This window comes from Maylandia zebra, linkage group LG17, assembly GCF_041146795.1.
Source record: "Maylandia zebra isolate NMK-2024a linkage group LG17, Mzebra_GT3a, whole genome shotgun sequence".
NCBI lineage: Eukaryota > Metazoa > Chordata > Actinopteri > Cichliformes > Cichlidae > Maylandia > Maylandia zebra.
In genome coordinates this window covers 5728360-5754195 of record NC_135183.1, presented here as the reverse complement: position 1 = coordinate 5754195, position 25836 = coordinate 5728360, and the positions used below count along the sequence as shown (strand labels likewise).

General features: G+C 41.6%; 1 protein-coding gene across 1 annotated transcript in view; it reads left to right on the top strand.

Annotated features, from left to right (window-relative positions):
- Nucleotides 1-25836, top strand: part of raver2 (ribonucleoprotein, PTB-binding 2) — a 105077-nt gene that overhangs the window by 68739 nt on the left and 10502 nt on the right. The window contains exons 5-15 of the mRNA XM_012924001.4: nt 5309-5500; nt 11062-11182; nt 15870-15952; nt 16088-16186; nt 17736-17847; nt 19396-19754; nt 21085-21193; nt 21656-21837; nt 22529-22639; nt 23533-23634; nt 24868-25086. Of these exons, the coding sequence (XP_012779455.2) occupies nt 5309-5500; nt 11062-11182; nt 15870-15952; nt 16088-16186; nt 17736-17847; nt 19396-19754; nt 21085-21193; nt 21656-21837; nt 22529-22639; nt 23533-23634; nt 24868-25086 (1689 nt within the window). The remainder of the gene's footprint in view (nt 1-5308; nt 5501-11061; nt 11183-15869; nt 15953-16087; nt 16187-17735; nt 17848-19395; nt 19755-21084; nt 21194-21655; nt 21838-22528; nt 22640-23532; nt 23635-24867; nt 25087-25836) is intronic.

The following is a 25836-nucleotide window of genomic DNA, read 5'->3' as shown; positions in this document are numbered from 1 at the left end:
TCTGTGGCGCAAAAAGGGGCCGCTGAATTAGATTCACAAGCTATGAATACCCGTCTGTGTGTGTGTGTGTGTGTGTGTGTGTGTGTGTGCGTGCGCGCGTGCGCATCTGTGTGTGTGTGTTTGTGTGTGTGTGTCCACACAAAAATAATGGTTAGCAAGTTTTTATGTGTTTTTCTTCCTGTCTTTTCTGGCTCATATTCTCTGTCAGCCCACCCCCCCTCATTCTCTTCAACCATCAGTCACTTAATCAATCACTGATGTTTTCTGCCTCACTTTTATGTCCCCTTCCTCCGCCACTTACTTTCTTTCTTTTCCCTCCTCACTCCCACTCTCTCTCCCCCATCCATCCATCCATATCTCAAGTGGTAAAGTGGTTCCGGTCATTTCCATGGAGTTTGCTTAATATATGCTGATGATAATAGCCTATCGACCTACTCCTCCACACATACGTGCATATTCCTCTCGTGTTCCCTGCATTCATTCAACCATCCATCTCTCCATCCCCCTGTTCAGGCTGGAGGGAACAGCAGACGAATGAGAGGTGGGAGGAAGTGGAGGGGCCACTTGATTGAGTGTTGAAGCTAACAGGCGTCAGTGTTCGTGCTGAAAAAGTACAAATGCGTTTGCTTTCCACTGATTCAAAATTCCTTTATTTTTACAACAAAGAGAAAGGAAAGAAAAAATTGAATCATTTCATAAACTACTCACATACAGCACAAAAATGGAAGTGTTAATTATTTCAACAACATGCAGTGAATGAATCTAAATCATTCAATATTTGGTGTGACCAACCTTTGCCTTCAAAACAGCATCAGTTCTTCTTCTGGGTACACGACAACAACAAAGGAACTTGGCTGGTAGGTTGTTCCAAACATCTTGGAGAACTAACCACAGATCTTCTGCGGATGTACGCTTCCTCAAATCCTTCTGTCTCTTCATGTAATCCCAGACACACTCGATGATGTTGAGATCAGTGCTCTATGGGGCCATAACATCACTTCCAGTACTTCTGATGACTTTGGCTGTATGTTTTGGTCGTTGCCCTGCTGCAGAATACGTTTGGGGCCAATAAACAACCATTTATATTTCTGAAAGCATTCTTTGTAAACAGCATTTTTTCTTTTACACCTGCCTAAAACGTTTGCACAGTACTGAATGTACATATGTGCAATGTAAACGCAGAGTTTGAAACTCTTCTGAGTTTAGCTGATGCCTTAGCTGTTTGCAGCAGTTGAAAATAAATAATCAAGTTTCTGATTTGCTCACATTTCATGTGAAAGCCTTTGTGTATGAATTCTTATACCCTCCCTGATTTTATGCTGTATGTGGAGGCATCAGAAGACTTATTCATATTGGGGGTTTTTTCTGTGTAGACCTTAGTCATGTACTTCGATTCATATGCTGGCCCTTAGAGGTCAAAACTGCGACTTGAGAAAACTCAGATATCTTCACCTCTTGGCGAACAGTGGTAAAACATTAGCAAAAGCTGCATTTAATTGAATTGATTGTATTTTATTTTTAATTTATTGCTGAAGATGTCTTCCTAATGTTTAACTCAACTTTCTGAACGGCTTTCCTTTTATTAGCCCTGGAAGGTGAAATAGACTGAATAATGTATTTCTTCAGTATTCAAACAATGGTTTACCTTAAAATGTCAGAAAATACTAACACCCCCCCCCCCCCAAAAAAAAAATAAATAAACAGACATCCAGTTTCTAAGAATTTCAAGCTGAAAACCTACGAATCCAAATGTACAAAGCAGTAAATGTCTGGTACATTTGGTTGAGAAACATTGAATCAATGAGCATCCAAATGAGTTGAAATTATAGGTGCTAATTTTCTGTTGATCATCCTTCTTCCTTGTTTTCTTCCAGCTCTGCTTGTATTTAATATTGCATTATTTCAGGCAGCAAATTCATGGAAAGTATTACCTTCAAACATGTATCATTAAAACCACCTGCTGCTCCACGCTGCTGTTGCTGCCTGATTGTTGATCATTATTCGTATTAATGTCTCTGTTGTTCTGTCCCGTTCTGCTTTGTTTAACCCTGAAGGACTTTTTCATTGCTCTCACATTAGAAATTTGTCACTTGGACTTTGGATTTATTGACTTTCATACCCTCAAGATCAGAGTTTATTGCAACATTATAAGAGAGTAGCCAGGGCTTTTCCACCAGTGTTGTGATGGTGTCACATCTAGAACTGCTTCCAGTAGAGATTCAAAAAATAAAAATTCCAAGAAGACTGATGCTAATGTGACAAAGCTGGATAGAGAGAAAACCCCCAAAAGCACTTGGTGACAATGAAAAGAAGAAACTCCCTTTTTTAACAGGAAGAAACCTGGTAGAACCAGGATCAGGGAGGAGCAGCCATCTGCTGCAACCGGTTGAGGGTGAGAAAGATGCCCACAGATTACATCCTTCCATAGAAATTACTCCAACCTCACAGTTATGCTACTTTCTCAAAAGAAACCAAAGCTGACTTCACTCATTAACAACATTGTGCTGATGTACTATAAAAGTCGCTACAAAATAACGTTAATCCACAATTAACACGACAAATCTCACGCTATGGCTAAGGACCAGTATTCACATTGGTCTGCTGTTTTGCTTGCTACATGATTGGTATTTCACAGCGTCTGCACCTTTCAAAATACATTTGGCCTGTGCGATACAGACTGTGTTGATTGATATAAAAGCCTCCATGACTCACACGCTCTTATGCGACCTTGTGTGCAAAGAGAACCACAAATATAGCTCTTCAGCTTTGTTTTGCACAATTTTCCCCTTCTTTACTTTTCAGAGTAAAAAGGTCAGTAATGTTTTGGCTGATCACTTGGTTGCAGCTTAAAGTAGTGGGGAGATGTGGCCAGAGTCTATCACAAATGCTGCATTTCAGCGGGAGCAAACCACACAATATGTACCGAATGAATGCAAAAGTGCACCTTCCTTTCACCATATGGAAATTAATATAAGAAATCAGATAAGGGTTTCTCATAAAAGTGTTCATTTATATAGTTGCAGCTTCCTGAAATTATATATGCTTTTCTCTTTGGCTGAAATATCCAGAGTCTATGAATATGCAGATTTTTTTTTAACACAGCTGTTTATATTCTGTAGACACTACAAGTAACGCTGCATTTAACTTCCAACAGTGCCACGAAATTCTCTTTGTTTGTGCGTGTCTGGAATGAAGATGAATTTATTTGAAAACTGCCTTTTTGGTGTCTAATTGTGCACCTTTAGCAGCGATGATGCAAGTATTAGCAAACCAAACCTTCAAATGGTCTCTAACAGATCACACATCCTTTAAAATGTGAGAGAAGTTAAATTGAGTTCCTGTCCTTTTTATTCCTGCTGTATTTCATATGAATCGAACCAGTGCTAACAATACGTTAAGTGGTATGTTTTAACCACAAGCCATTACTTTGTGGACATAGTCATTATCCGATAAAGTCCATTAGCTATAAGCTATTAGCCTGCCTGCATTATTTAGCTTGAGCTCAGAAGATGGAAATGACTCAGCCTTCTTGACAGAGAAGTCAGTCTTTATCAGCAGGACACTCTAGCGCTGAGACATGTCTTTATTGACTGCTGACCATAAATGTATGATAATAATGCTCTGTCAAGTTTATATGCTGAAAAAGGCCCATTATTCGATCCGGCTCCTAAGTAGGAGATTATTGTAGTTTGGAGCTGTCTTTTCCACAGACACTATGTTAGGTTGTGTTTGTGTGTATCTCTATCTATGTGCACATCCCTGAAGCGGTGTAGGAAGAGCAAAAGGATGTATCTTTTACATCATGTCATTTCTTTATCTATCCTTTTTGACAAAAGAAGCTGAGAGAAGCACTTCTACCTCCACTCCACTGTTATCTGTCACTTCCCTGTCTGTCAGTCATGCACAGAAAAAAACCCATACATGCATGAATTTGTGCATTTGTTAGTCTAAAACTCTCTGAAAACATTGGGCGGATTAGGATTCGGATAACTTTGCAGTCTTTGCAGCCTCTCATGCTGGCTTCTCATTTTCTTAGTCAAAGTGCATCATGACGGTAGCTTGGGCTGCACAGATAACTGCCACTGGAGAAGATTGTGTTTTGCCAATCAGTCTTCTAGATGAATGATATTGCTATTCCTAGATGGTGCCGAGAACGTGCAGATATAAAAACGTGTCTGACCTCCTTTGTTTGCCCCGATGATTTATTAAAAGATAGTAAATGCAAGTATTTTTAGGTCTCTGGTGAGGGGGAGGGGGGCACACCTATCAAGCAGTAAGCAGCTGATACTGGCTGATAAGAAGTCAGTAAATTTTCTTTTGCGTACTGAAAAAAAAAATCCACTTTAAAATACATTTACTTCATTAAACAGCTCTTGGCGATAATGCTGCAGTGGTGGCGTATTAATTTTTTATTCCTACAGATAATTGCTGAAGTCTGAAGGGCTGATGACGTTAGTTTGTAGTGTCAGAACTTACGTTGTTTTCAGAAGTTGATGTTGGGTTTTATGCTGGACTATTGCTCTTGCTACTGGTGGCATTTCTCCCTTATATCACTCGACCCACTTTCTCCTGAAGGAACTCGCTCCAGCCTGCTGGGTGCATTTAACCAGGACAGGTTATTCCATATGTTTTGAACCCACCAGTGAGCAGACAGTTCTAACATCTTACAGCTAATGTGGCATGCCTGGAAGTGGAAAGGTGTACTGTATATTAGTGAAAGCCTGTTAAGTAGATTTGGAGCATTCCTGTGAACTAACAGGAACAACAAACATGACAGGAGTGCGCCTGCTTTTAATCAGACACTCCAGCAGGTGAGCATCTGCAAAAGGCATGCCATTATCAGGCACAAATCTGATAATGGCATGAATGCAATCCTTGTAATAAGTGGGAGCATAAGAAGACTACTCTGCCCCAGTAAGACATGTAAAAAAAAAGAAAAGAAAAAAAAGAAGCTAAAATAAAACACGAGATACGAGTTGTTTTCTTTTTCTTTTCTTTTTATCTTTTGGTTTTTGTAGTGCTCCACATTTACAAGTGTCAATAGGGATTTTTCAGATCTCCTTAAGCACAAATTAGCTCAATTCATCATGTTTATACAATTTGTGGGATGTGATCAATACCAATGTCTTGACGTTGCCGGTTCCCCGGCCAACTAGGAATTTAGATGAAGAATCAAACACGAGGAAAAAAGAAATTCAAATAATTTTTCACATTAGAGCCCACATTTCTGTGCCCAGCCACAGAAGAAAAATCTAAAAGAATGACTTACTGAATAAATGCTTTGTCTTTTTATGCATGTTTCTTCTAGCTTGCTCAGGATGAGGGCAGTCCAGTGCGAGGGTTTGGCGTGGTGGAATATGAGAGCGCCGAGCAGGCAGAAGCTGTGCTGATAGAGATGGACCGAACTCTGGTGGGAGGACAGGAGGTCCGTCTGTCACTCTGTACCCCTGGCACCTCAGGGAGAAGCACCTTGGCTGCACTCATTGCTGCCCAGGGTATGGTGAGTATATTACGGAGAAAGCAGCATCACAGACGCATCACAGAGTGTACTGAAGAGAGCGCAGACGGCAGTACACGGCATTTAATGTCGCCTTCTGTTAACGCAAGAAGAGGCTAATATTAGCGGCAGCATTGGTTTAGTAGCAATCTTAACAGTTCACTAGCCACCAGTTTTAATGTAATATACCCGCCCAAAGTGTTATTTAGAATAAACCCCAGCCGTACTGTATTTATTACAGACTTGAAGAATCGATGAGAGATGAATCACAATTTATTAGTGTGGATATGTCAGTATGTCACAGTTATATCTTCCACATAAAAATGTGCAAAGGTTTTCACCCAGCCCCCACATAAAAACACAATTTAAACACAAAACGACCGGCTGATTTGCAAAATGCGAGCTTTCGGTTTTTTCACGCCATTTGAAGTGTGCAGAGCTAAAGTGAACAAATTAACCTACAGAAGCTGGAAAATTTCTCTGACATTTTTTCCATCTCTAACCTGCTGCTGAGCCCACAATTATTAATCTACGGGCATGGTTTTTATCACCAAATTAAAGGAAAAATCTTTATTTTTTTTTTCTTTCTACTGCATAGAGCAAGTTATCAGGGCTCTCTGGGATTTTAAACCAGGTGGAATTATAAGCTGTTTTGAAAAACAAGTGCCAAACTCAGTTCACATCACTTTTTGACACTTGGTTATAGTTACTTAACATGCTGTCACCATGGCAACTAACTGCCACTTAGCTGACACAGGTGGACCGTTGAGGTGCGATGCATTTGAATTTCTTCATCCGATTCGCTGATTTGACTCTCGTCTCTCCGCAGCTCAAGTCCGGCAGTAGCAGAAATCTTAGTTACTGTTAAAGCTGATTCCAGACACATCCAGGAATCAATATTTCTACCATGTTGCTTGGCTGTATTTGGACCATCATCAGCTTACCACACCCCCTAAACCTCCAAACCCACCGTCACTGTAAATGAATTGAAACATTCCCTTTGCTATTTCCTATCATAAATCCTAATATTACTTTCAAATTTTAAAACGTTATGTCACAGTAGTCTCATTTTTGTAGCATTCCCTCATACGTGGAGGACCACATGCTACAACACTGACACACTGGACTTTTCATGGAAAAACAACAAAAAAAGAGCGGATATGCTCACAGCTACTTTTCCATCTAATTGTGATGCCAGTGCCGGGTGGTTCTTGCACATCCGCTGCTGAGAAACACCGAGGTTTGACGTGGAGCACATGCACGAACACCCTCTAGCCGAGAAGGTCTTTGTAGCTGTGATACCCCTCCTACACAGAGCTGTGGTAGCAGAGAGGCACTGACATGATAATTATAGTTCTATAGACTGATTGGGCTCCTCCGCTGTCTCCCGCAGCCTGAAATAAACCAAACCACAAGCTAGTGACACACTATGACACTCATACGTGCACCCATTCAAACAGATGCACCCAGCGAACCCGCACACGGCATGTAAATACAGCGAGTGAGAGTAAGTGAGAAGTGAGAGTTCCCAAAAGGAGGAGTCCCTGCTAATCCCTGTGGGTACCTCGATTTACTACAGCTACTGAGTCCTGACAGGTTTGTGTGTACGTGGGTATGGAAGGAATCTAGGGACAGAGAAGGGAAGCGGTTAATGGCTACTTAAAGAGCGGTCCAGATGGTGTTTATTTCATGCTAGTAGACATATCGTGAATGAAATAAGTAGTCACCACCGTGACTGACTGTTTTTCACATGCAGTGCAGCAATGACTGCGTCAGAATCACTTGATTCAGAGAGTTTCGTATGTAACAAACCTCAGTCAGGTTAGTATCCTGCTAGCTTGCAATCAAGAGCAAGGATTATCCAGCATTAGCAACACATAATTATTCTTGATAATGTCATTAAGACAAACACTGATGATATTTTATATCTGTTTATGTGTTTCCTGTGTAGTAGAGAGTGATAAATGAAACTCATCACTACCTCGTATGTCAGCTTGTAGGTGGTTCTCTCTTTTCTCTTTTCTCAGGTTTGAGAATAATTATTGTTATCAGAATACATCAAACCTACATTTGTATAGAAGGTGAGCAGCTACCGCCTTCGCTGCGGGTGGGCGTTGGATGCGTTGGTGGAGCTGGAGGTGAGGAGCAATTTTCACAGATTCGCACCTACTAATGGCGGCTCATGCTGAAGACCTGGAGGGATCGTTGTCATAGGCTGAACGTCTACATATGTCACTTTGATGAAGAGAGATGAGTTTTCAGGGCTTTCATCAGTGTTCTCAGAGGAGCCGTAATCACGTTTTAAAATACAGGAATGATGGGACAAGATGTAAAATAGCGCTCGTCGGGAAATAGCATCTTAAAGATTTTTCATTTTACAGTATTTGAAGTTTGAAGTATGTCACGTAGGTTTTCATGAATATATTTTGTGTAATTCAAGATTCCATCAAGATTTCATCTATTGATCTTTTTATGTCTCTGAATGATATTAATATTTATTTGCAACTTGGATGCGCAACAACAAGCTGTCCGCAGGTGTCCTCTATACTTTGGATCGCCCTTATCGAGCTGTTATAAGTGCTAAATTTCCACTTTAGCTAAAAGCTGTAGTCTCTCTTTCTCTGATGGCATCACAGCTGTTGCAGAGCGTGAATTATCAGATGCACGTAAAGAGGTTATAGCTGTGACGGATGGGCTGGAAAATGTGTTTTTGAATAAATTAACAGGGGCGATTGAGGAGGAAGGAAGACATGCAATTGGTAAAAGAAACAAAAAGAGGGGGGGGGGGGGGGATTTGAGGAGGAGACCAGAAAAAGGGGAAGAAAAAAAGAGGTAAGACAGAAAGAGATCCTGTGAGGACTGTGAGGTTACATTAGTGCCCCGAGGCCCCTTCAGCATTATTGCAGTGAATGTGAGCAGCTGGTAAAAGCAACATCAGATCTTCAGAAAGAGCTCGAGACCTGCTCCTGTCTACAGTTGTCTGAGGCGATTCTCTCATTTCTCCAGTTAGTGTGATGCGAGTGTGAGTGTGAACGCTGAGGACCAGATGGCCTCCTCCCTCCCTCCTTTCTTCTCCCTTCGTCCTTTTTTCCCCTTACACGATACTTCTCGCTTTCCCTTCTTCGCGGCTTCCTTACCTCCCTGGCATGTCTGTGTGTGTGTTATAGTGTGTGGGTGTGTGGCTGGATTTTGTGCCAGTAGCCAAACAGACTGATGCATGCTGACATTTTCTCCAGCAGAAAGAAAAGAAATGAGAGAGCTCTCCTCCTCCTCCTCCTTCTCTTCCCTTGAAAGACGCTGTCAGCTATGACTGGCCTTGTTCAACACATACGCGCGCGCACACACAAACAATAGTTTTCCTCACCGGAACATTCGAATACACATAGTGTACGTGTGCACTAGACTCTCCTCTTCCTTACTTGCTGACAGGACGGAGTCAAACGCAGCCCATCCCCGTCAGTAAAGCTCTCGGCTCCGGGATGCGACAGAGAGGAAACAACGTTGACTTGTGCTCAAGTCAGGCTGTAGCTCGGGGCAGGCGAAGAGGAAACATCACCATCCTTGCTAATGTTGTTTTAAATAGCCGTGTCTGTAGGGCGGCGAGCGCGTACTGCCGCCACACTGTCAGAGCTGAGGAGGATCTACCAGAGCATGGGCAGCTCCATTCGATTTGACGCAGTCTAATTCAATAGGATTTCATTTGAGTCTGTTGAATGAAATTTCCTCAGCATAATGAGTAATTGAATTCTTATTTGGGGTAATGTGCCTTACAGTAACTCCTTTGATTAAATGCAAGTCAGCAGAGAACTGTTCAGATCCAGGAAATGTAGCTTAATGTCAAATTAAATAGAAGCTTTATTGGCAATAGGAAAGAAAACAAGATTTTAAAACGACTCTGAGAAGTGTTGTGTGTGAGATAAGCTCAGCTTTAATTAAACATAATGTTCTAAAATGCACTTGGGTTAGGTTTTATACAAATATATATATGTGTGTATGTGTGTGTCTGTGTATATATATATATGTGTATATATATATATATGTGTGTGTATATATATATATATATATATATATATATATATATATATATATATATATATATATATTATAGCTGTAGTAATGCAAAACAGTCCTCGTAAATCTTACACTGGTCTTTGGTGCAGCTCCTCTAAGCCCACCCTTTATCACGTTTTTTCCTGATTGGTTGCACCTTCTAAACAGAAGGCCTAAACCGCTGGTGGGTGGGGCTTCTGTGCTCACAGCTGGAACCATGTGCCTCAGTTGAACATCCACCATTGTACATATGACAGAAGATTAGGAAAAGCAGAGCTGTTGCACTTTAAACAAATGAATTCCACAGCAGTCAGGGGTGGGGTCAGTGTGTTATTGTAGAGAAATTTGCTCTCTGCATTTTACTCATTCTAAGCAGTGTGCAGGGCTGGAGGACAAGCTCCAGCTGTAAGCCTTGGTGGAAGTTCACACTGACAGGAGAATTAACTTGGCATGAGGGCAGAAGAAACCAGACCTCCTGGAAGAAAACAGGCACAGGCCACCTAGGACTTTCTTGCTGTGAGCCAACGGTGCTTATACCTCTTTTACAACTCTGCTCTGATAAACACCAAAGGCTACACAGGCCTAAGATGGAGTCTCTTCTTTTTCTTTTTAGACTGGCAGGTCCAGTTTTCTATGAGCAATCTAGGCGATTGCATATCAAACTTCCCCCTCTCCCTTATTTTATTGCTTTCTGTCGGTACTATGATTTACTAATCATCTTTACAAATTTCAATGAAAATAATAACAGGATGATATTCTTGCGTCAGACTTATTTGTTATGTATATATTTGTGAAAGCCATGCACAAGACGCAGGATTACATTTTAAAAAGCTGCGCTTTGATCAGATATTCTTTTGAAGTGACGTATTTAAGTTCAAGGCAGACGCTCCCAAACCGTGAGCTAAACTACATGTGTGACAGACATTTTCTGAAAGATTGTTCTTTGTGTCCGTTTCTTTTGAAACGACCGTAACGCCCTCTGAAACCTTAATAAAAATAAATAAATATTGGCCATCTCACTATAAGCTGTCATCTTGTGTCAGCACAGAATTTGATGCTGGAAAGGCAGCAGTCATGTAATGTGTCATAATGTGCGTCTTTAGCCAAGTTCCAGCACAGCAGCAGACTGTGAAAAAAGCTGTTTTTCAAATATGATACAAACTTGTGAATAAAAGTGGCCTTCCCAAGTCTCTAAAAAAACATTTTTTCCTTCAGACACTTTCTCGTCCTTGTTTTTCTCCCCCGTCCTTTCTCTCCCTCCTGCTGCTGTCGTTTCCCAGCTTTGTCCTTTTATATTTTTTCTTGCCTTTTTTCTTTTGTCTCCCCTCTGCTGACATTGCAGCCATATCCTGATGATGTAAGCTAGTGTAATGATTACTTAAGCCATCAGGGGCTCCTAATGACAAGATCAAAACAGATACTGTACTCCACACATACACAGATACACACATGCACACATCTAGTCACGTGTTGTTGCACTCACTTGCTTTTTGTGTTTTTTGTTTTGTCTCCAGATTCTGAGTAACAGGAAAGGTTTGCTACCAGAACCAAACTTGGCCCAGCTGCTGACCAGTATGACGAACCCCGCTGCTCTGCAGATACTCATGAGACCGTACCACACTGGGAAAAGAGGAGGTATGCTGGATAGTCTACATTTCAAATCTGTGAAACGAAAGTATTGTACAGAAATATGTAAAAAGTATTTCTGGCTGTTCCTATGTTCCTGGTAAGTGTGTTGGCATGATGATGATTTCCTTAAAAACATTGAGTGGGCGGGAAAATCCTGAGGATGGGGTGTCACAAAATTTACAGCCTAAAACCTGTGAATTCTTTTTCCAAAATAATTTTTAAACATTGTATGATGAAAGTTCTGTTTCTCGATTTTTTTAAAAATATATATATTTAAAAAAGAAAGGCAACATATGAGGAGTTAGAACTGGTGTTTTATTTTTTTAAGTGGTTTCTCTTTAAATATCATGCTAGCATAGCATGCTACATGCTAGCTGAGATTGTGGCAACATTGAAAAAGTTGTACATCTGGGAAAAAAACAAAAAAACACCTAACATCTGGATAGTGGATTATCTGACAGTGAATTGGAAATCCAAGCATTGGCTCAGGAACACTGAACGCAGGCTGTGGCATCTGAAAATGAAAGTTAAAACTCTATAATGCAATTAAAAAACAAATGAACATCATCCTCCACTATAAAAGACTGAGGTGAGTTGAAGGGGAAAACTATACTTTCATCTGACCAATCAAATCTGAAAAAGACTGCTTCTTTGTAGGTGTACAGGTGCATTAGTTCACATGACATGGGTAGCTTGTACATCTGTCAAAGCCTTATTAATGCTGAAATGATATGTACAGCTTTAGAACAGCTTTTTGGTGCATACACGTTTGCTTAATGCTATAAGATGGTGCCAGATGTATCCTCCTCACATTGAACCTGCATGGCTCCACAGGGAAAGATTCCAGGTGATAAACTGGTCTGCTTGAAGTCCACAGCTGTCATTCATCTAAAAAACATTCTGGGCATTATGAAATGCCCAGAATGTTTTTAACCTGCATCAAGCAGGAATGGAAAAGCTTCAGGTCTCAGAAGCCTCTGCAGTTGGTTTACTATTTTTTCAGCTTTTTTGAAAAACCATAAAACTTAAAAATTATGGTATTTTAGCATTAAAATTTTAATTAAGAGCTTCCGCATTATGGGTGGGGGATTTTTAAGCTCATCATTTTGTCACAATATTTAAAGAATGCTATGCAGTATCAATATTTCTATCAATTTAGAAAAAGCATGCAGTTGGCAGCATTTATAAATGTAACTAGCTGATGAGCATTTTCAAATGTAAGCATGAAAATAGCCTAGGCAGTATTTTCCCCGGAAAATTTTAAGTATAAGTATAAAATAACTGCTAACACTTAATAATTATAGTAACTGAACCTTGTAACTGCTCATCTTGATGTTGGCATATGGCACTTTTATATCACATCAATAATTTATACTGGTGTTATTGTGGACGATGTCACAGGCCTATTGTGCATACTGGCAGATTAACCATGATAGGAACATAAAAGGTAATTAGCAATGCTATTAATTAAGGGCAGCTGTGGCATAAACATTCCATTGGGAGGTGGGATAACAAATGTAAGCACTATACAACAAGTCAATATGAACATTTAGACAAATATAAAATGATGAAATTGGTGATAATGATCTGGGCAGAAACTAGATCATGACTACAGGGCATGGCTGGCAATCAAAGCTCCGCTGAATGAGTCTCCCTCTGCCAGGCCCTCCTATATACTGTAATCACCTCGGCAGTGGCTTCATTATTTGATGAATGGCTAATCAGGTATTAAAATGAAATCGTGTGACATTAGGGGAAGAAATGAGAACAGGAAGGAGAGAAAATGAGAGAGGTGGGGGAGCTCTCTTAAAGAAGAGTATGCACAATTAAAGTCTAAAATTAGGATCTTGATTAAATGTTAAACTTTCTCTACTTATTCTGGAGGAAGCTACCATTAGCATTGACGCTTACATTTATTATGACCAAGGCTTGTGTTACCACGCATGCACAAAAGAAGCAGAAGAAAGGCTGTGCATCTGTGGCATGGGTGCAGATCAGTGTGATCGATTTTGTTTTTATGAATCACAAACAGGAAGTCTGTTGAATGTAGAAATTGGCATTGCACTGGATTTTGTGATGTATTTTTAAAGAAGGTGCAATAAAGAAAGCACAAATGTCTCTCCTTACAAACATGTAGTTGCCCTTAAAAAGGGTATAGAAAACTACAGGAGGTATTGCTCAAGGGGAGCAAAAGGAAACTTGTTAATGCATTACTCTGTGTGATAAGACTTCTCACTGGATGTCCTATCAAGTGGGGTGTCACTTTCACAGTGAGAGCTGGCCTTGGAGGTGTTTACTGTGAGAAGTGTACTGGACAACAAATTAATTGGAGATTGCAAATCAGAAAATAATAAGACCAAGAGCATTGCAAAAGTGATTTGCACTCAAGTCCTGAAAAGTAAATCTCTAATGCCAGGAAGAGACCATATCAGTGGATGATAAACATTAAATCATCAGGAAGTATGACTAATTAATCCTATATACTCTGCATACAGTGGGGCAAAAAAGTATTTAGTCAGCCACCGATTGTGCAAGTTCCCCCACTTAAAATGATGACAGAGGTCAGTAATTTGCACCAGAGGTACACGTCAACTGTGAGAGACAGAATGTGAAAAAAAATCCATGAATTCACATGGTAGGATTTGTAAAGAATTTATTCGTAAATTAGGGTGGAAAATAAGTATTTGGTCACCTCAAACAAGGAAAATCTCTGGCTCTCACAGACCTGTAACGTCTTCTGTAAGAAGCTTTTCTGTCCCCCACTCGTTCCCTGTATGAATGGCACCTGTTTGAACTCATCATCTGTATAAAAGACACCTGTCCACAGCCTCAAACAGTCAGACTCCAAACTCCGCCATGGCCAAGACCAAAGAGCTTTCGAAGGACACCAGGAAAAGTATTGTAGACCTGCACCAGACTGGGAAGAGTGAATCTACAATAGGCAAGCAGCTTGGTGTGAAGAAATCAACTGTGGGAGCAATCATCAGAAAATGGAAGACATACAAGACCACTGATAATCTCCCTCGATCTGGGGCTCCACGCAAGATCTCATCCCGTGGGGTCAAAATGATCATGAGAACGGTGAGCAAAGATCCCAGAACCACACGGGGGGACCTGGTGAATGACCTGCAGAGAGCTGGGACCAAAGTAACAAAGGTCACCATCAGTAACACACTACAACGGCAGGGAATCAAATCCCGCAGTGCCAGACGTGTTCCGCTGCTGAAGCCAGTGCATGTCCAGGCCCGTCTGAAGTTTGCCAGAGAGCACATGGATGATACAGCAGAGGATTGGGAGAATGTCATGTGGTCAGATGAAACCAAAGTAGAACTTTTTGGTATAAACTCAACTCGTCGTGTTTGGAGGAAGAAGAATACTGTGTTGCATCCCAAGAACACCATACCTACTGTGAAGCATGGGGGTGGAAACATCATGCTATGGGGCTGTTTTTCTGCCAAGGGGACAGGACGACTGATCCATGTTAAGGACAGAATGAATGGGGCCATGTATCGTGAGATTTTGAGCCAAAACCTCCTTCCATCAGTGAGAACTTTGAAGATGAAACGAGGCTGGGTCTTCCAACATGACAATGATCCAAAACACACCGCCCGGGCAACAAAGGAGTGGCTCCGTAAGAAGCATTTGAAAGTCCTGGAGTGGCCTAGCCAGTCTCCAGACCTCAACCCCATAGAAAATCTGTGGCGGGAGTTGAAAGTCCGTGTTGCTCGGCGACAGCCCCAAAACATCACTGCTCTCGAGAAGATCTGCATGGAGGAATGGGCCAAAATACCAGCTACTGTGTGTGTGCAAACCTGGTAAAGACCTATAGTAAACGTTTGACCTCTGTTATTGTCAACAAAGGTTATGTTACAAAGTATTGAGTTGTATTTTTGTTATTGACCAAATACTTATTTTCCACCCTGATTTAAGAAAAAATTCTTTACAAATCCTACCATGTGGATTCATGGATTTTTTTTTCACATTCTGTCTCTCACAGTTGAAGTGTACCTCTGGTGCAAATTACTGACCTCTGTCATCATTTTAGGTGGGGGAACTTGCACAATCGGTGGCTGACTAAATACTTTTTTGCCCCACTGTATATACATACAAGGGCAAAAGTACTTAAGATGAAATATCTATTGGTGAGCTTAACACAAATTCATCTGCTTAATTGTTTGTCTTTTGTCAGGCCGTTACAACAACTAGATTGTTTTTACTCTTCAGCCATTCTGCTGCAGATTTGCTGCTGCACTTCCTTGTCCTATTGCATCAGCCGGTTTGGGCCAAGCTTATCTATTGGACAGATGGCCTCACATTTGACCCTAGAATATTTTGGTATATAAAGGAGTTTACATTTTTTTGTTTTTAGAGCTCTTTTTAAAATCTGTCTTCAACACCAAAATAGAAATTAAGTTTTGAGGGGAAAAAAGTTAAAGTTATGTGGGAGGTAATTTGCTTTGTGCTTGCATAATATCCCAGTATTGCTTTACTGGTGCTTGTTATAAAACAGCCAGCTGTGTGATTGCTTGAAATGTGTTGTAAATGACTGATGGATCGGTTGTCTGACTTGTAATTTCGCCTGTGTGTGCCTGTTGAGATGATGATTGATTAGTACTTTGGTGGAGACTTTAAAAAAAGCAAATCACTAATGGAGGCTCTGGTGTTTCTCTTTGTTGTTTGACTATGTTTTTAGGAAAATACGGGCGTCACACCAGCCTGCCGTTCCTCAGACCTCCCCTCACTACAGCCCTGCTCACACTGGGAAAAGCACACCAGGTCACACTAACATCTAAATCTCTGAATTGTTTAGTGTGTGTGTGTGTGTGTGTGTGTGTGTGTGTGTGTGTGTGTGTGTGTGTGTGTGTGTGTGTGTGTGTGCGTATTCTGATGTCCTTTTCTTTTACCCTGCAGAATGCTATGTTTGGAAATGGACTAGTCCTCCAGAACCTTTTGCACATGCAGCTGGCACAGCAACAGCTTCTACACATCAAAGACAAACGCATCAGCAGCGTAAGACACCTGTTTGTGTGTCTGTGTGTGATGATTTGCATATGCTAGTGCTGAGGGTTAAACATAGTTGGGGGCATGTGCATATGTGCCCTTATGTTTTTATCTCCAGCACTTAATGCACGGGAAAACGAAACCACATCGAAATCATGCAACCTAATTGCTTCTCCTTTTCTGTTTAAAGTGAGACCTTGAGGTGATGAGTTTCTGTCTGTGTTTTCATTTGCATATTTTTTGTGTTGCTGAAGTGAAAGTTAAATGTCATGGGTACTGATGTTTGGAGTATTTGATGTTTTTTTTTTCTTTCTTTATCTTTTTTCTTTTTTAAGCTGAATGATTGCAATGCATACTGGATTCTATCTCTACATATTTTTAAAAACTTAATCAACCCATAACTTTAACAAGGAGGACCATTTTAAGCTTTCAATTGGCATGTCCATCCATCCATCCTCTACATGCTTATCTGGGTCCAGGTTCCAGTCTAAGCAGTTAAACCCAGTCCTATTTCCTATTGTTCACCCAGAGGGACACTGAGGTGTTTCCAAGCAAGCCCAGAGATGTAATCTCTCTAGTATGTCTTTGGTCTGCCCCAAGGCCTCTTCCCTGTAGGATATACCCAGAATATCTCACCCAGGAGGCATCCAAGTCATATGCCTGAGCAAAATAAACTGGCTCCTTTCGATATAGAGGAGTAGCAGCTCTGCTACTCCTACTTGAATGGCCAAACTCTACGGGAGAGCCCACCCACCCTTCAGAAACTCATTTGCACCCCTTGTATATGTTCTTTCAGTCACTACCCAGTTTGTGACCATATGTGCCTGTAGGGAGACTGACTGGCGGGTAAAATCCGCTTTGCTCTGTCAGACTGCAAGAGATAAGAGTCTGTCCACACCTCCTCTTGCCAAGGGCAACTCCGGTTTGGAACATTAAGTCTAGCCCTTGTCCAGGAGGCTCGAGAGCCCATGTTGTACATTGAGGTGAGCCTGATGATATTTCTCAGCCTCACGTGTTAGCTTTGTCTTCTTCCCCAACCAAAGAGGTGAAGTTCCATGTCCCAAGAGTTAGTTTCATTGCTTTGTAATTGTTGTGGAATATCCAAGTATTACTATTAATTTTTATTCATTTATTTTTTGTGAGGACATTTTAATTTAATCTCTGAAGTTGGGCATTTGAACTCTATGGGGAATGACTCGTTCTTGGTGTTGGTCTTGGAGGAACTAGAGTTCTGGGAACTTCAACGCTGGCTTCATTTTCAGTACCGGAGATTGCCACTTGGACTTTTATAAAGATGAGACTGCATATTCTGAGAAATCTGTGAGCAGGTCCTGGTAATTCTAAAACCTTTGTGGATTGGATGCTCTGGATCTGCTTTACACACCATTGTATAGCTAGCACAGCCCTCCATGGTGGATTCTGTTTGGTTTATAACGACCATCTCGCTCATGCTCTTCCAATTTTGTTTTTTATGATATTGTTCTTTGATTTTGCTTTTCTGTTCCATTTTTTTTTTTGTAATACTCTTCCTTCTCCTCTTTCATTTCCCCTTTATTAGGTCTCCAGTCTGCTCGGGGACCCGTCCAGACTGCTCATGCAGAAAGCCTTGTCTCTGCGACCTCCAGGCCTCGTGCAGCTGGGGAAAGGCCTCCTGGGAGACTCTCCTACAGGTAAACGGGTTCCATTATGTAGTGGTTTACACATTTACCTAACACGCTAAACAGCCACAATTTAAGAGTAGACACAAATCTCTGTGGGGTTGTGTCAGGAAGTGCGTCCGGTGTAAGAAATCAAAATGTTAATTACCCACTGTGGCGACCCCTTATAATAGCAGGTAAATGAGTAACAAGCACCCTGATCAGATGAGTTCATTTAATTATTGCAAACAAATTAAATCACACTGAAGCATTCAGGCTTTGGTTAATACCTAATTTAGTGTTTGTTTTTGGTTTTCTTGCTCTACTACTTTTGTCTTTTTCTTGAGAGGGAGCATATTAATAGTTTAACTAACTGTGTGGCTCCAGAGTGCAGCGGTTTACACATTTGCTTGACAAGGTCTGTGAAGGTCGCTGGTTCAGACCTTATTAACATTTTAACTTGGTAGCGCTCCTACAACACCACCTTTATTTTTCCACGTACCAGTTTTCTAAAAATCAATGATTTACTGTTTACAGTGTAACCTTTTGGTCTGTTCTCTCTGCCAAATCCAGAATCTGTTCTATTTTACATGTTAATAATGAAGGCTCTAAGGTCCCAGAAAAATATTGTTCATGTTAAAGTGAAAGCCATAAATTTTGTGGGTCCTTTTCCTAATTCTGACCCGTGTGTCGGGCTTGTCCCTGTAAAGACTGCTGAATTTCGCCCAGCTGTACGTTACAGTGCGGAGCAGGAAGCTGCAGCAGATTTACAATTCAAATCTCCAGCTGAGAAAAGCTGTGTTGTTTTAAATGGAAATGATATACCGCAGACTTTTTATGTGCATAAAAACAAACAATCATGCCCATGTGCACCACTGTGAGTGTGTCCCTCTTTGATTGGATGCATGAGTTTGCAATTTTGCATACGAACGTGCGTGTCTCTTGTCGGTGCGCGTGTCTGCTGGGGAATGTTGGCTCAAGGCTTGTTAGAGCGGTTTCGTTTATTGTGCGATGGAGGCCATTTGTCACAGCAATATTGGATTTATAATAAGTGCCACTGCGTATGTTCACGTTTAGTGTGTGTGTGCGCATCTTTTACTTATATGTTTGTGTTTTGTTTGTTTTTTTGGCCTGTGTGCATTTGTATGGGATTATGTTGCATGTGTACATATTTGTGTTATTAAACCCTGGAGTGAGTGAAATATTGGGATTGTGGAGAGCTAAGTGGCAGGCTGTAAATAAACACGATAAGCAGTGATGTATGAGCGGGAAACTTGCTCTCAAATATTACAGCTGGCTCTGCAGAGACGGCCAGGCGGAGTTTCCAGCCGTTTGAGCGATTCGTCTGTGTCCTGAGGAGACGGAGACACTGATGGTCATCTGTGAAAGCCATTTCGCATGTTTATCTGGCATCTTTCCCAACCGTGCCTTTATTTCCCTTCATTTCATTTCCTTTTTTTCTGTATACTATGTTTTTACTTTACTGTTTCTTGAATTTCAACTTTCTGTTATCACTCACCTCTCCTTTCATTTCCTCCTGTTTTTTTGTTTTTTTTGCTTTCTTGTCATCTCCCCTTACAGAGTTGGGACAGGAGTCAGTTCCAGCATCTACCCACAATGCCACAGTAGTGGTTTCAGCAGCAGGTGTCATGCCGTACCTCCAGGGTCGGGCTGTAGGAGGAGACCTACCTAGCCACAGCACCCATTCTGTGACTACGACCCCCTCTGCTTCCTTCTCTTCTTCCTCCTCTTCTTCCTCTTCCACCTCCTGTGACAACAGGCAGCCAGCTCCTCCAGGGACGATGGTGAGCGCCCAACCGCAGGGACAGAGCTATTCCTTGGGTATAAGTAACTCGGGCCTTGGCCCGCCTCCGCCTAAACCCCCTGGAGGAGTTTACACGACAACAGGCCAGCACAACAGCTCAGACAGCTGCCCCCTGGTGAGGACACCGACCGAAAATCTGCATGCGTGAAGCAAATACAAAATACTTAGACTGTAAATAAAAGATGGCCTTCCAAGTCTGAAAGGAAGTCCAGTTATAAACCTAGACTGGGCCTGTATGTCTCATTTGATGGATGATCTAAGTAAAACATGTTCTAATCATTACACCGTTTCAGTTCTTACTTAATACAACATGATATTGATTTTTGGATGCTTTAGGGCGGAGCTACCCTGTGATTAAAAATTTGCCAAATTATGACCTTGCGGTGCTCTCGCTTACTCGGATCGTCTCCTTAATTGGATGTGTGCTTTTAAAAAGATATCAAGATGGCGACAGTCAAAATGCTCACAAAGCATTTGATGATGTCCCCTTGGCTACGTCCATCATTTATATACAGTCTTAACATTTCAAAATGTGTAATTTGACAGACTCACAAACCAGGCAGCATTACCTGGCCCTCGTTGTCAGTATTACATAATTGTCGCCTGATCAAATGTTTGGTGGAAGTTTCTAGAGATATTGGTGTAATTCTTGAATTTCTATATTTATGTGTACGTTGCTGCACAAATTAATATTTGAACTCCAACTGTGATGCAAGTTGTTGATATTTTCCGTGAAACCGATCTGTAACTTATCTCTAGAAATGCTTGTTATGGTCCTAACTCCTTCTACCCTTCAGTCTCTCTGTCTCTTGGGGGGAGGGAGTATTTATTCCTGATTAGTGTTGTCTGCTTTTAACCTCAACACACAATATCAAGGGAGCTTTTTGAATAAACAGCCTCAGTCCCTTGAGCGCTTTACCTTTGGAAAATCCCTGTAATGCAACCTGTACCCACCTGCCTGTTTTCTTTCTAAAACACCTCCCTAAATCTCCTAGACTCGGCCAGGATTAAATACAGTACGACTACACTAACATCATTATCTCTTATAAGTCTGTGTACAGAAATAATCACAGTGCCGAGGTTCTTAGGGGACACGATTCCAGTCCCAGTACTGTCTTCTCTGAAGTCCCTTTAATAGAGAGAAAGTGTAATTACTAGAGAGGACAATCCTCGCAGGTTTCCACCATCACTTTAGCTCTTCAGTAGCTCACAAAAGTCAGCTTTAGAGCCTCATGTAAAGTTTGTATAATCAGTATTTTTTAGAATTTGTGTAGCACAGTATTTTTCATTAAATCCACAATGTGATACATGTTTGGAATAAAGATGAAGCAAAGTAGCTGTAATTGCCTTCAAACACCTCTAAAAACGAAAACCTGATTTTTATTTGCAGTTCCTGTTGGTGGCAGTGTGAATAATACGTTTTATATTCACCTGTCTCTCTTTAGGTAAACAGTGGACAGAGTTCTTTGTTGGGCGATCCTCCTAAAGAAGTCAGGCTGCCTTCTAATCCTTACCTAAACCTGGCAAGTGTAATGCCAGGAGTAGTTCTGCAAGGTGAGCACACGATCGCACAACAACCATAAAGTTTTTGCACCAGAGTTCACGTCCTGGCTTTTGCAGCACTTAAAAGCATTTTGTGCTCATTTATTAGTCAAGCTTTTTTATTCAAGAAGAGCAATTCAGGTCAGCCGGTGATCAATTCTACCACCTCTGTTAATCAGATCAGTTTTAAACACTAAAATGAATAAAATCAGTTGGAAACCTCATATCAGACACGTACGAAGTGTCCAAGAGCATCTCAATCATGAACAACATGAAACAGGTTCTAGATTATAATTGTCTCTATTTACTGAATTGTCTCTAATTCTTCCAATATTTAACTTATTGTGTAGAGGTGTGGGGAAATATTATAAAAATACACTAAATTACAAAAAAGGGCAGTTTGTGTGATAACCCACATCATTATGATTATTAACACATCATTTGTCGTCCATTCTCCCTTCTACTCTTCCATAGGCTCAGTGGGCAGCAAAGCCCAGGGAGGACAACCCAGCGCTGCAGTTTACAACAGCTCAGTCGCTCCTGTGGTCTCCCAGGGCTCCGGCTCCTACTCCCACAGTGCAGCAGCTACGACCGCTGCCCCGTACACCACAGATTCCTCCACTGACTACAGCCAGTACAACCAAGCATACACACAGGTGCTGCCCTACAACACATGCACGTGTGTACACACACACACAAATATGAATGCTGAATTTTGGGGTCTGTACATTCAGTTAGTGTGAACAGGCATTACTGGGCCTCAAATATGCTATTGATGCATGTGTTGCTGAGTAGATGGATGGATACACAAAGCGCGGCTGGATGGGTGCAGCAGAGACAGGATGAGCTGTAACTAGGGGAGGCAGGGTGGTGGAAGAGATGGGAATGGGTATGGATATTTGGACAGACAGAATGAGAGTGGATTTGGCAGTGAGCACTGCGTGTCTCCATCTGTCCCTGCTCTCCTTCTCACGCCTAACACTCCACTCAGAACAAGTCCCAAAGCCCTTCTACTGCTTGTTTGTCATCTTTCTTTCTTTCTTTTTTGCGCTTCTTCCTCCTCCAGCAGTAGGTGACATATCTGATGCTCGCAGCAAGTACCAAACCCCATTTGAAATGTTAATTACACTCTACTCATCCAAACAAATGAGTCATGATTAGATAACCAATAAAACGGTCGGTTTAATTTGTCTGGAAAGACAAAGACAGAGGAACGAAACGCTGGAGAGCAGGAACAATACTTAATGAGACTCATAAAATTGAAAGGTGGCAAAGAAAAAAAAAACAAAACAATCACGCAAAGACAAGAAAGCACTGTTCATGCTTGGTAATGTGTGTGTGTCGTAGGAGGCCATGCAGCAGTGGTACCAGCACTATCAGGCGGCACAAGCCCACAGCTACAGCACGGCCGCGCCACAGGACAGCACGGCCGCAGACTACAGCAAGGAGCACACTCAGGTGGCAAACACACACCTGTTTGTGACCGTGTGGGATTTGTGCCACGTGTTGTTTTTTGTTTGATCCATGTATTTCCATGTAAATGTATTTTCTTCATTTCTTCATCCTCGCATCAGAGTCCGGCCCACTTCAGTTTGCTGTAAATGTGTTCTTTGTGCAAGCAACATAAAATATTTTGCAACTAACAAAAAGTAGCTGCAGTGCTAAAAAATAAAATGAAAGGAACACTTTTCAATCAGTGCAGCATCAGGTCAGTTAAACTTCTGGGATATTGATCTGGTCAGTCGCAGAGGGGGTTGTTAATCAGTTTCAGCTCCTTTAGTGTTAATGAAATTAACAACAGGTGCACTGGAGGAGCAACAATGAGACAACTAACAAAACAGGAATTGTTTTACAGCTGGAGGTCACTCACAGTCTTTCCCTCCTCATCTTTTCTGACTGTTTGACACTAGTTTTGTATTTGGCTAGGGTCAGTGTCGCTGCTGTTAGCGTGAGGTGATACCTGGACCCTGCAGAGTTTGCACGTGTAGTCCAACTCCTCCAGGATGGCATATGGGCAGAAGGTTTTCTGTGTCTCCCAGCACAGTCTTAAGAACATGAAGGAGATTCCAGAGACAAGGCCCTTAACACGGACAACCTAAGTCTACTGGCTGCTGCCATTTTTTCACTTTTTAAAAAAAAAAATTTTTTTTGTTTTGAATTCAGCCCTCTGCAGGGTCAATATTTTCATTTCCATCACATCCTTTTATTCCTAACACGTTATCCAGCATGATTTTTTTTCCCTTTGAGATCTAATTTGTTCCTTTGAAAATTAAAGTGTTCCTTTAATTTTTTTGAGCAGTGTAAAAAAACCCACAACAAAACTACAATGGATGTGAAATCTTGTTTTCTAGACTCCAGCTGTGTCCACCTATGGAGATTACAGTTCCTACATGCAGGCAGTCACTCAATACTACTCCCAGCCAGCAACAGCCAATCAGGGCTACGCCAGCAAGGTAAACACACACACACTATAAACTCTTTGAAACACACATGGCTCCCTTGGCCAGGTGTTAGCCCTCAACTAGCTGCTTGGAAAAGAAGAGAAAACAAAATCCTGTGCACAAGCACACACACACACACACACAGCCTCCGTACCCATTCACTTCAGTTATCATGCATGTATCAGCAAAGCTAACGAACCCAGCGTGTCCCAGGGATAAGCATTTTTACACAAGTTATTCATTTGTCTTCTTAAATTAGTTAGAACATACAAATAATTCATATTAGGGTAAGATAAGCTCATTTAGATTGTCCGTGACCATACGGACACACACACACACATACACACAGATACAAAGTGAAGCTCTTGAAAAATCCAAGCAGCTTCCTATCCTGCAGACAGAGTGTAAGCTATCTACACGCGCTGGCACTAACATGAAGTTCATCCGCATGTTTATTTGGAGAGGTTGACCTCTCGGCGACACCGATACCCTGTTAGAGGGAACGCATCACTCTGCACCCAGCAGCTGATGCCAGCCATCTCCACACACAATGAGCAGCCAAATCCAGGCTTATCTGCTGCTGCTGGAGGATGTGAGCATATGTGCATTACCTGTGGGGGGGACATAGATCAGTTTCACGTTGTGATGAATCGGGGACTCGCCTCCCTTTTGGGGACTAAAAGTCTCTTTGAGGTAAATCATAAATGCTTTTTGGTGGAATAATTAGGGTAAGGCTCCAGGATGAATACGTATAAGGCAAAAGTAATGTCCTCTGACATAATGGAAACACGACTGCATGTAAGATGTTTTCTTAGAAGATGATGTCATAGATCTTATTGCACAGCTGGCTTGGACCCTGGCGTCCTGAGCTCGTGGAAATTTTGATAACTCTGCCTGAGAAATCCTTCGTATCATTTGACAAAGGCGTTACATTGAGCTGTGTATATGTCGGCATGAGTATTTTGATTTGGGATGGTTGCCTCGGAGAGTAAGCCCCTGTGACGGGAAGCCGGTTGAATGAGCCTACCTGATGTGCCTCATAACAGACACTAGAGGACAGAAAAGCTAACATGAATAAAACACTTTTGTCAATTATTTTCTCATGTTATGAGATTCTGTCAGCACCTAAACAGTAACACGGCAACAAAAAACGGCTTCAGAGACCATTTTCCTTGGTGTCCTGAGTATACCTTTGAATCATATCAATAAATAAGCTACTACTATTTGTTTCTGTGTTTCCTGTAGGAGGTGGAGGTGTGTAAGCCTCTGGGAGTGTCTCTGCACGCGGTCAGTAATGGCGCGGCTCCTCCCCCGGCCGTCCTACCTGCCGCCGCCGTGCTCCCAGCTTACAGCACGCTGCCCTTAATGCCGGGCTTCCTCGGGGCACCGCACCCATCTGCGGCCGCACCGAACCCTGTCACACACGCACACACCGCTGCTGCGGACTGGAACACCTATTACTATGTAAGTAAAGAACAATCCATGATCCCGTATGAGACACGAAACACATTTTTTTGTCTCCATTCTTTTAGGGTTTTTTTCTCCTTCCTTTTCATTTCTTTTTGAAATCATGACACACTCGTCTTGGGCCAAATAACAACAATTCAACATTTCATATTGCAGCTAAGTGAAATGTTGAATTGTTGTTTCCTCCACAGCTTCTGATATTAGAGCGCTGCACTCGTTGTTGACAGTGGGGATCTGGGAGGAGGGGGTTGCTGCTCATCCTGCTGAATTGAAAAGTGATATATTGTGCTAACCTTTTCTGTATGCCTTTATGTGTAGTAGGGCAATTGTTGCTAGTATAAGAAATGTGTGTAGAGATTGTCTGTACTGCAGGAGTATTTTTCTGTGGTTAGCTTTAAAAAAAGAGTTGCTGAGGGTGCGACTGCTTTACAATAAAAGCAGAGAAATTGCTGGGATGCTATGCTCCCTGCATAGATGTTTCAAATTAAAAGCTGCTATACTGGGTCAAATGTTAGGATCGGTTCCTTTCCTTGTAGGCCTTTTAATGTGAAAGAAGAACAGGAAATAGGCACTTTAGACTGAAACAAACACAAAAACAGTGACTAAAAACAATAAAGCTGAGCTCCAGGCAGCAGTGTGACGTGTACAGATTGATGTCAGTGCTGCCAGTGATTTGAATACCAGTTCTCATTTGAAGGTCTGTGCTGGTCTGCATTAGCTGCAAGTAGCTCCACACGTTTCTGCTTT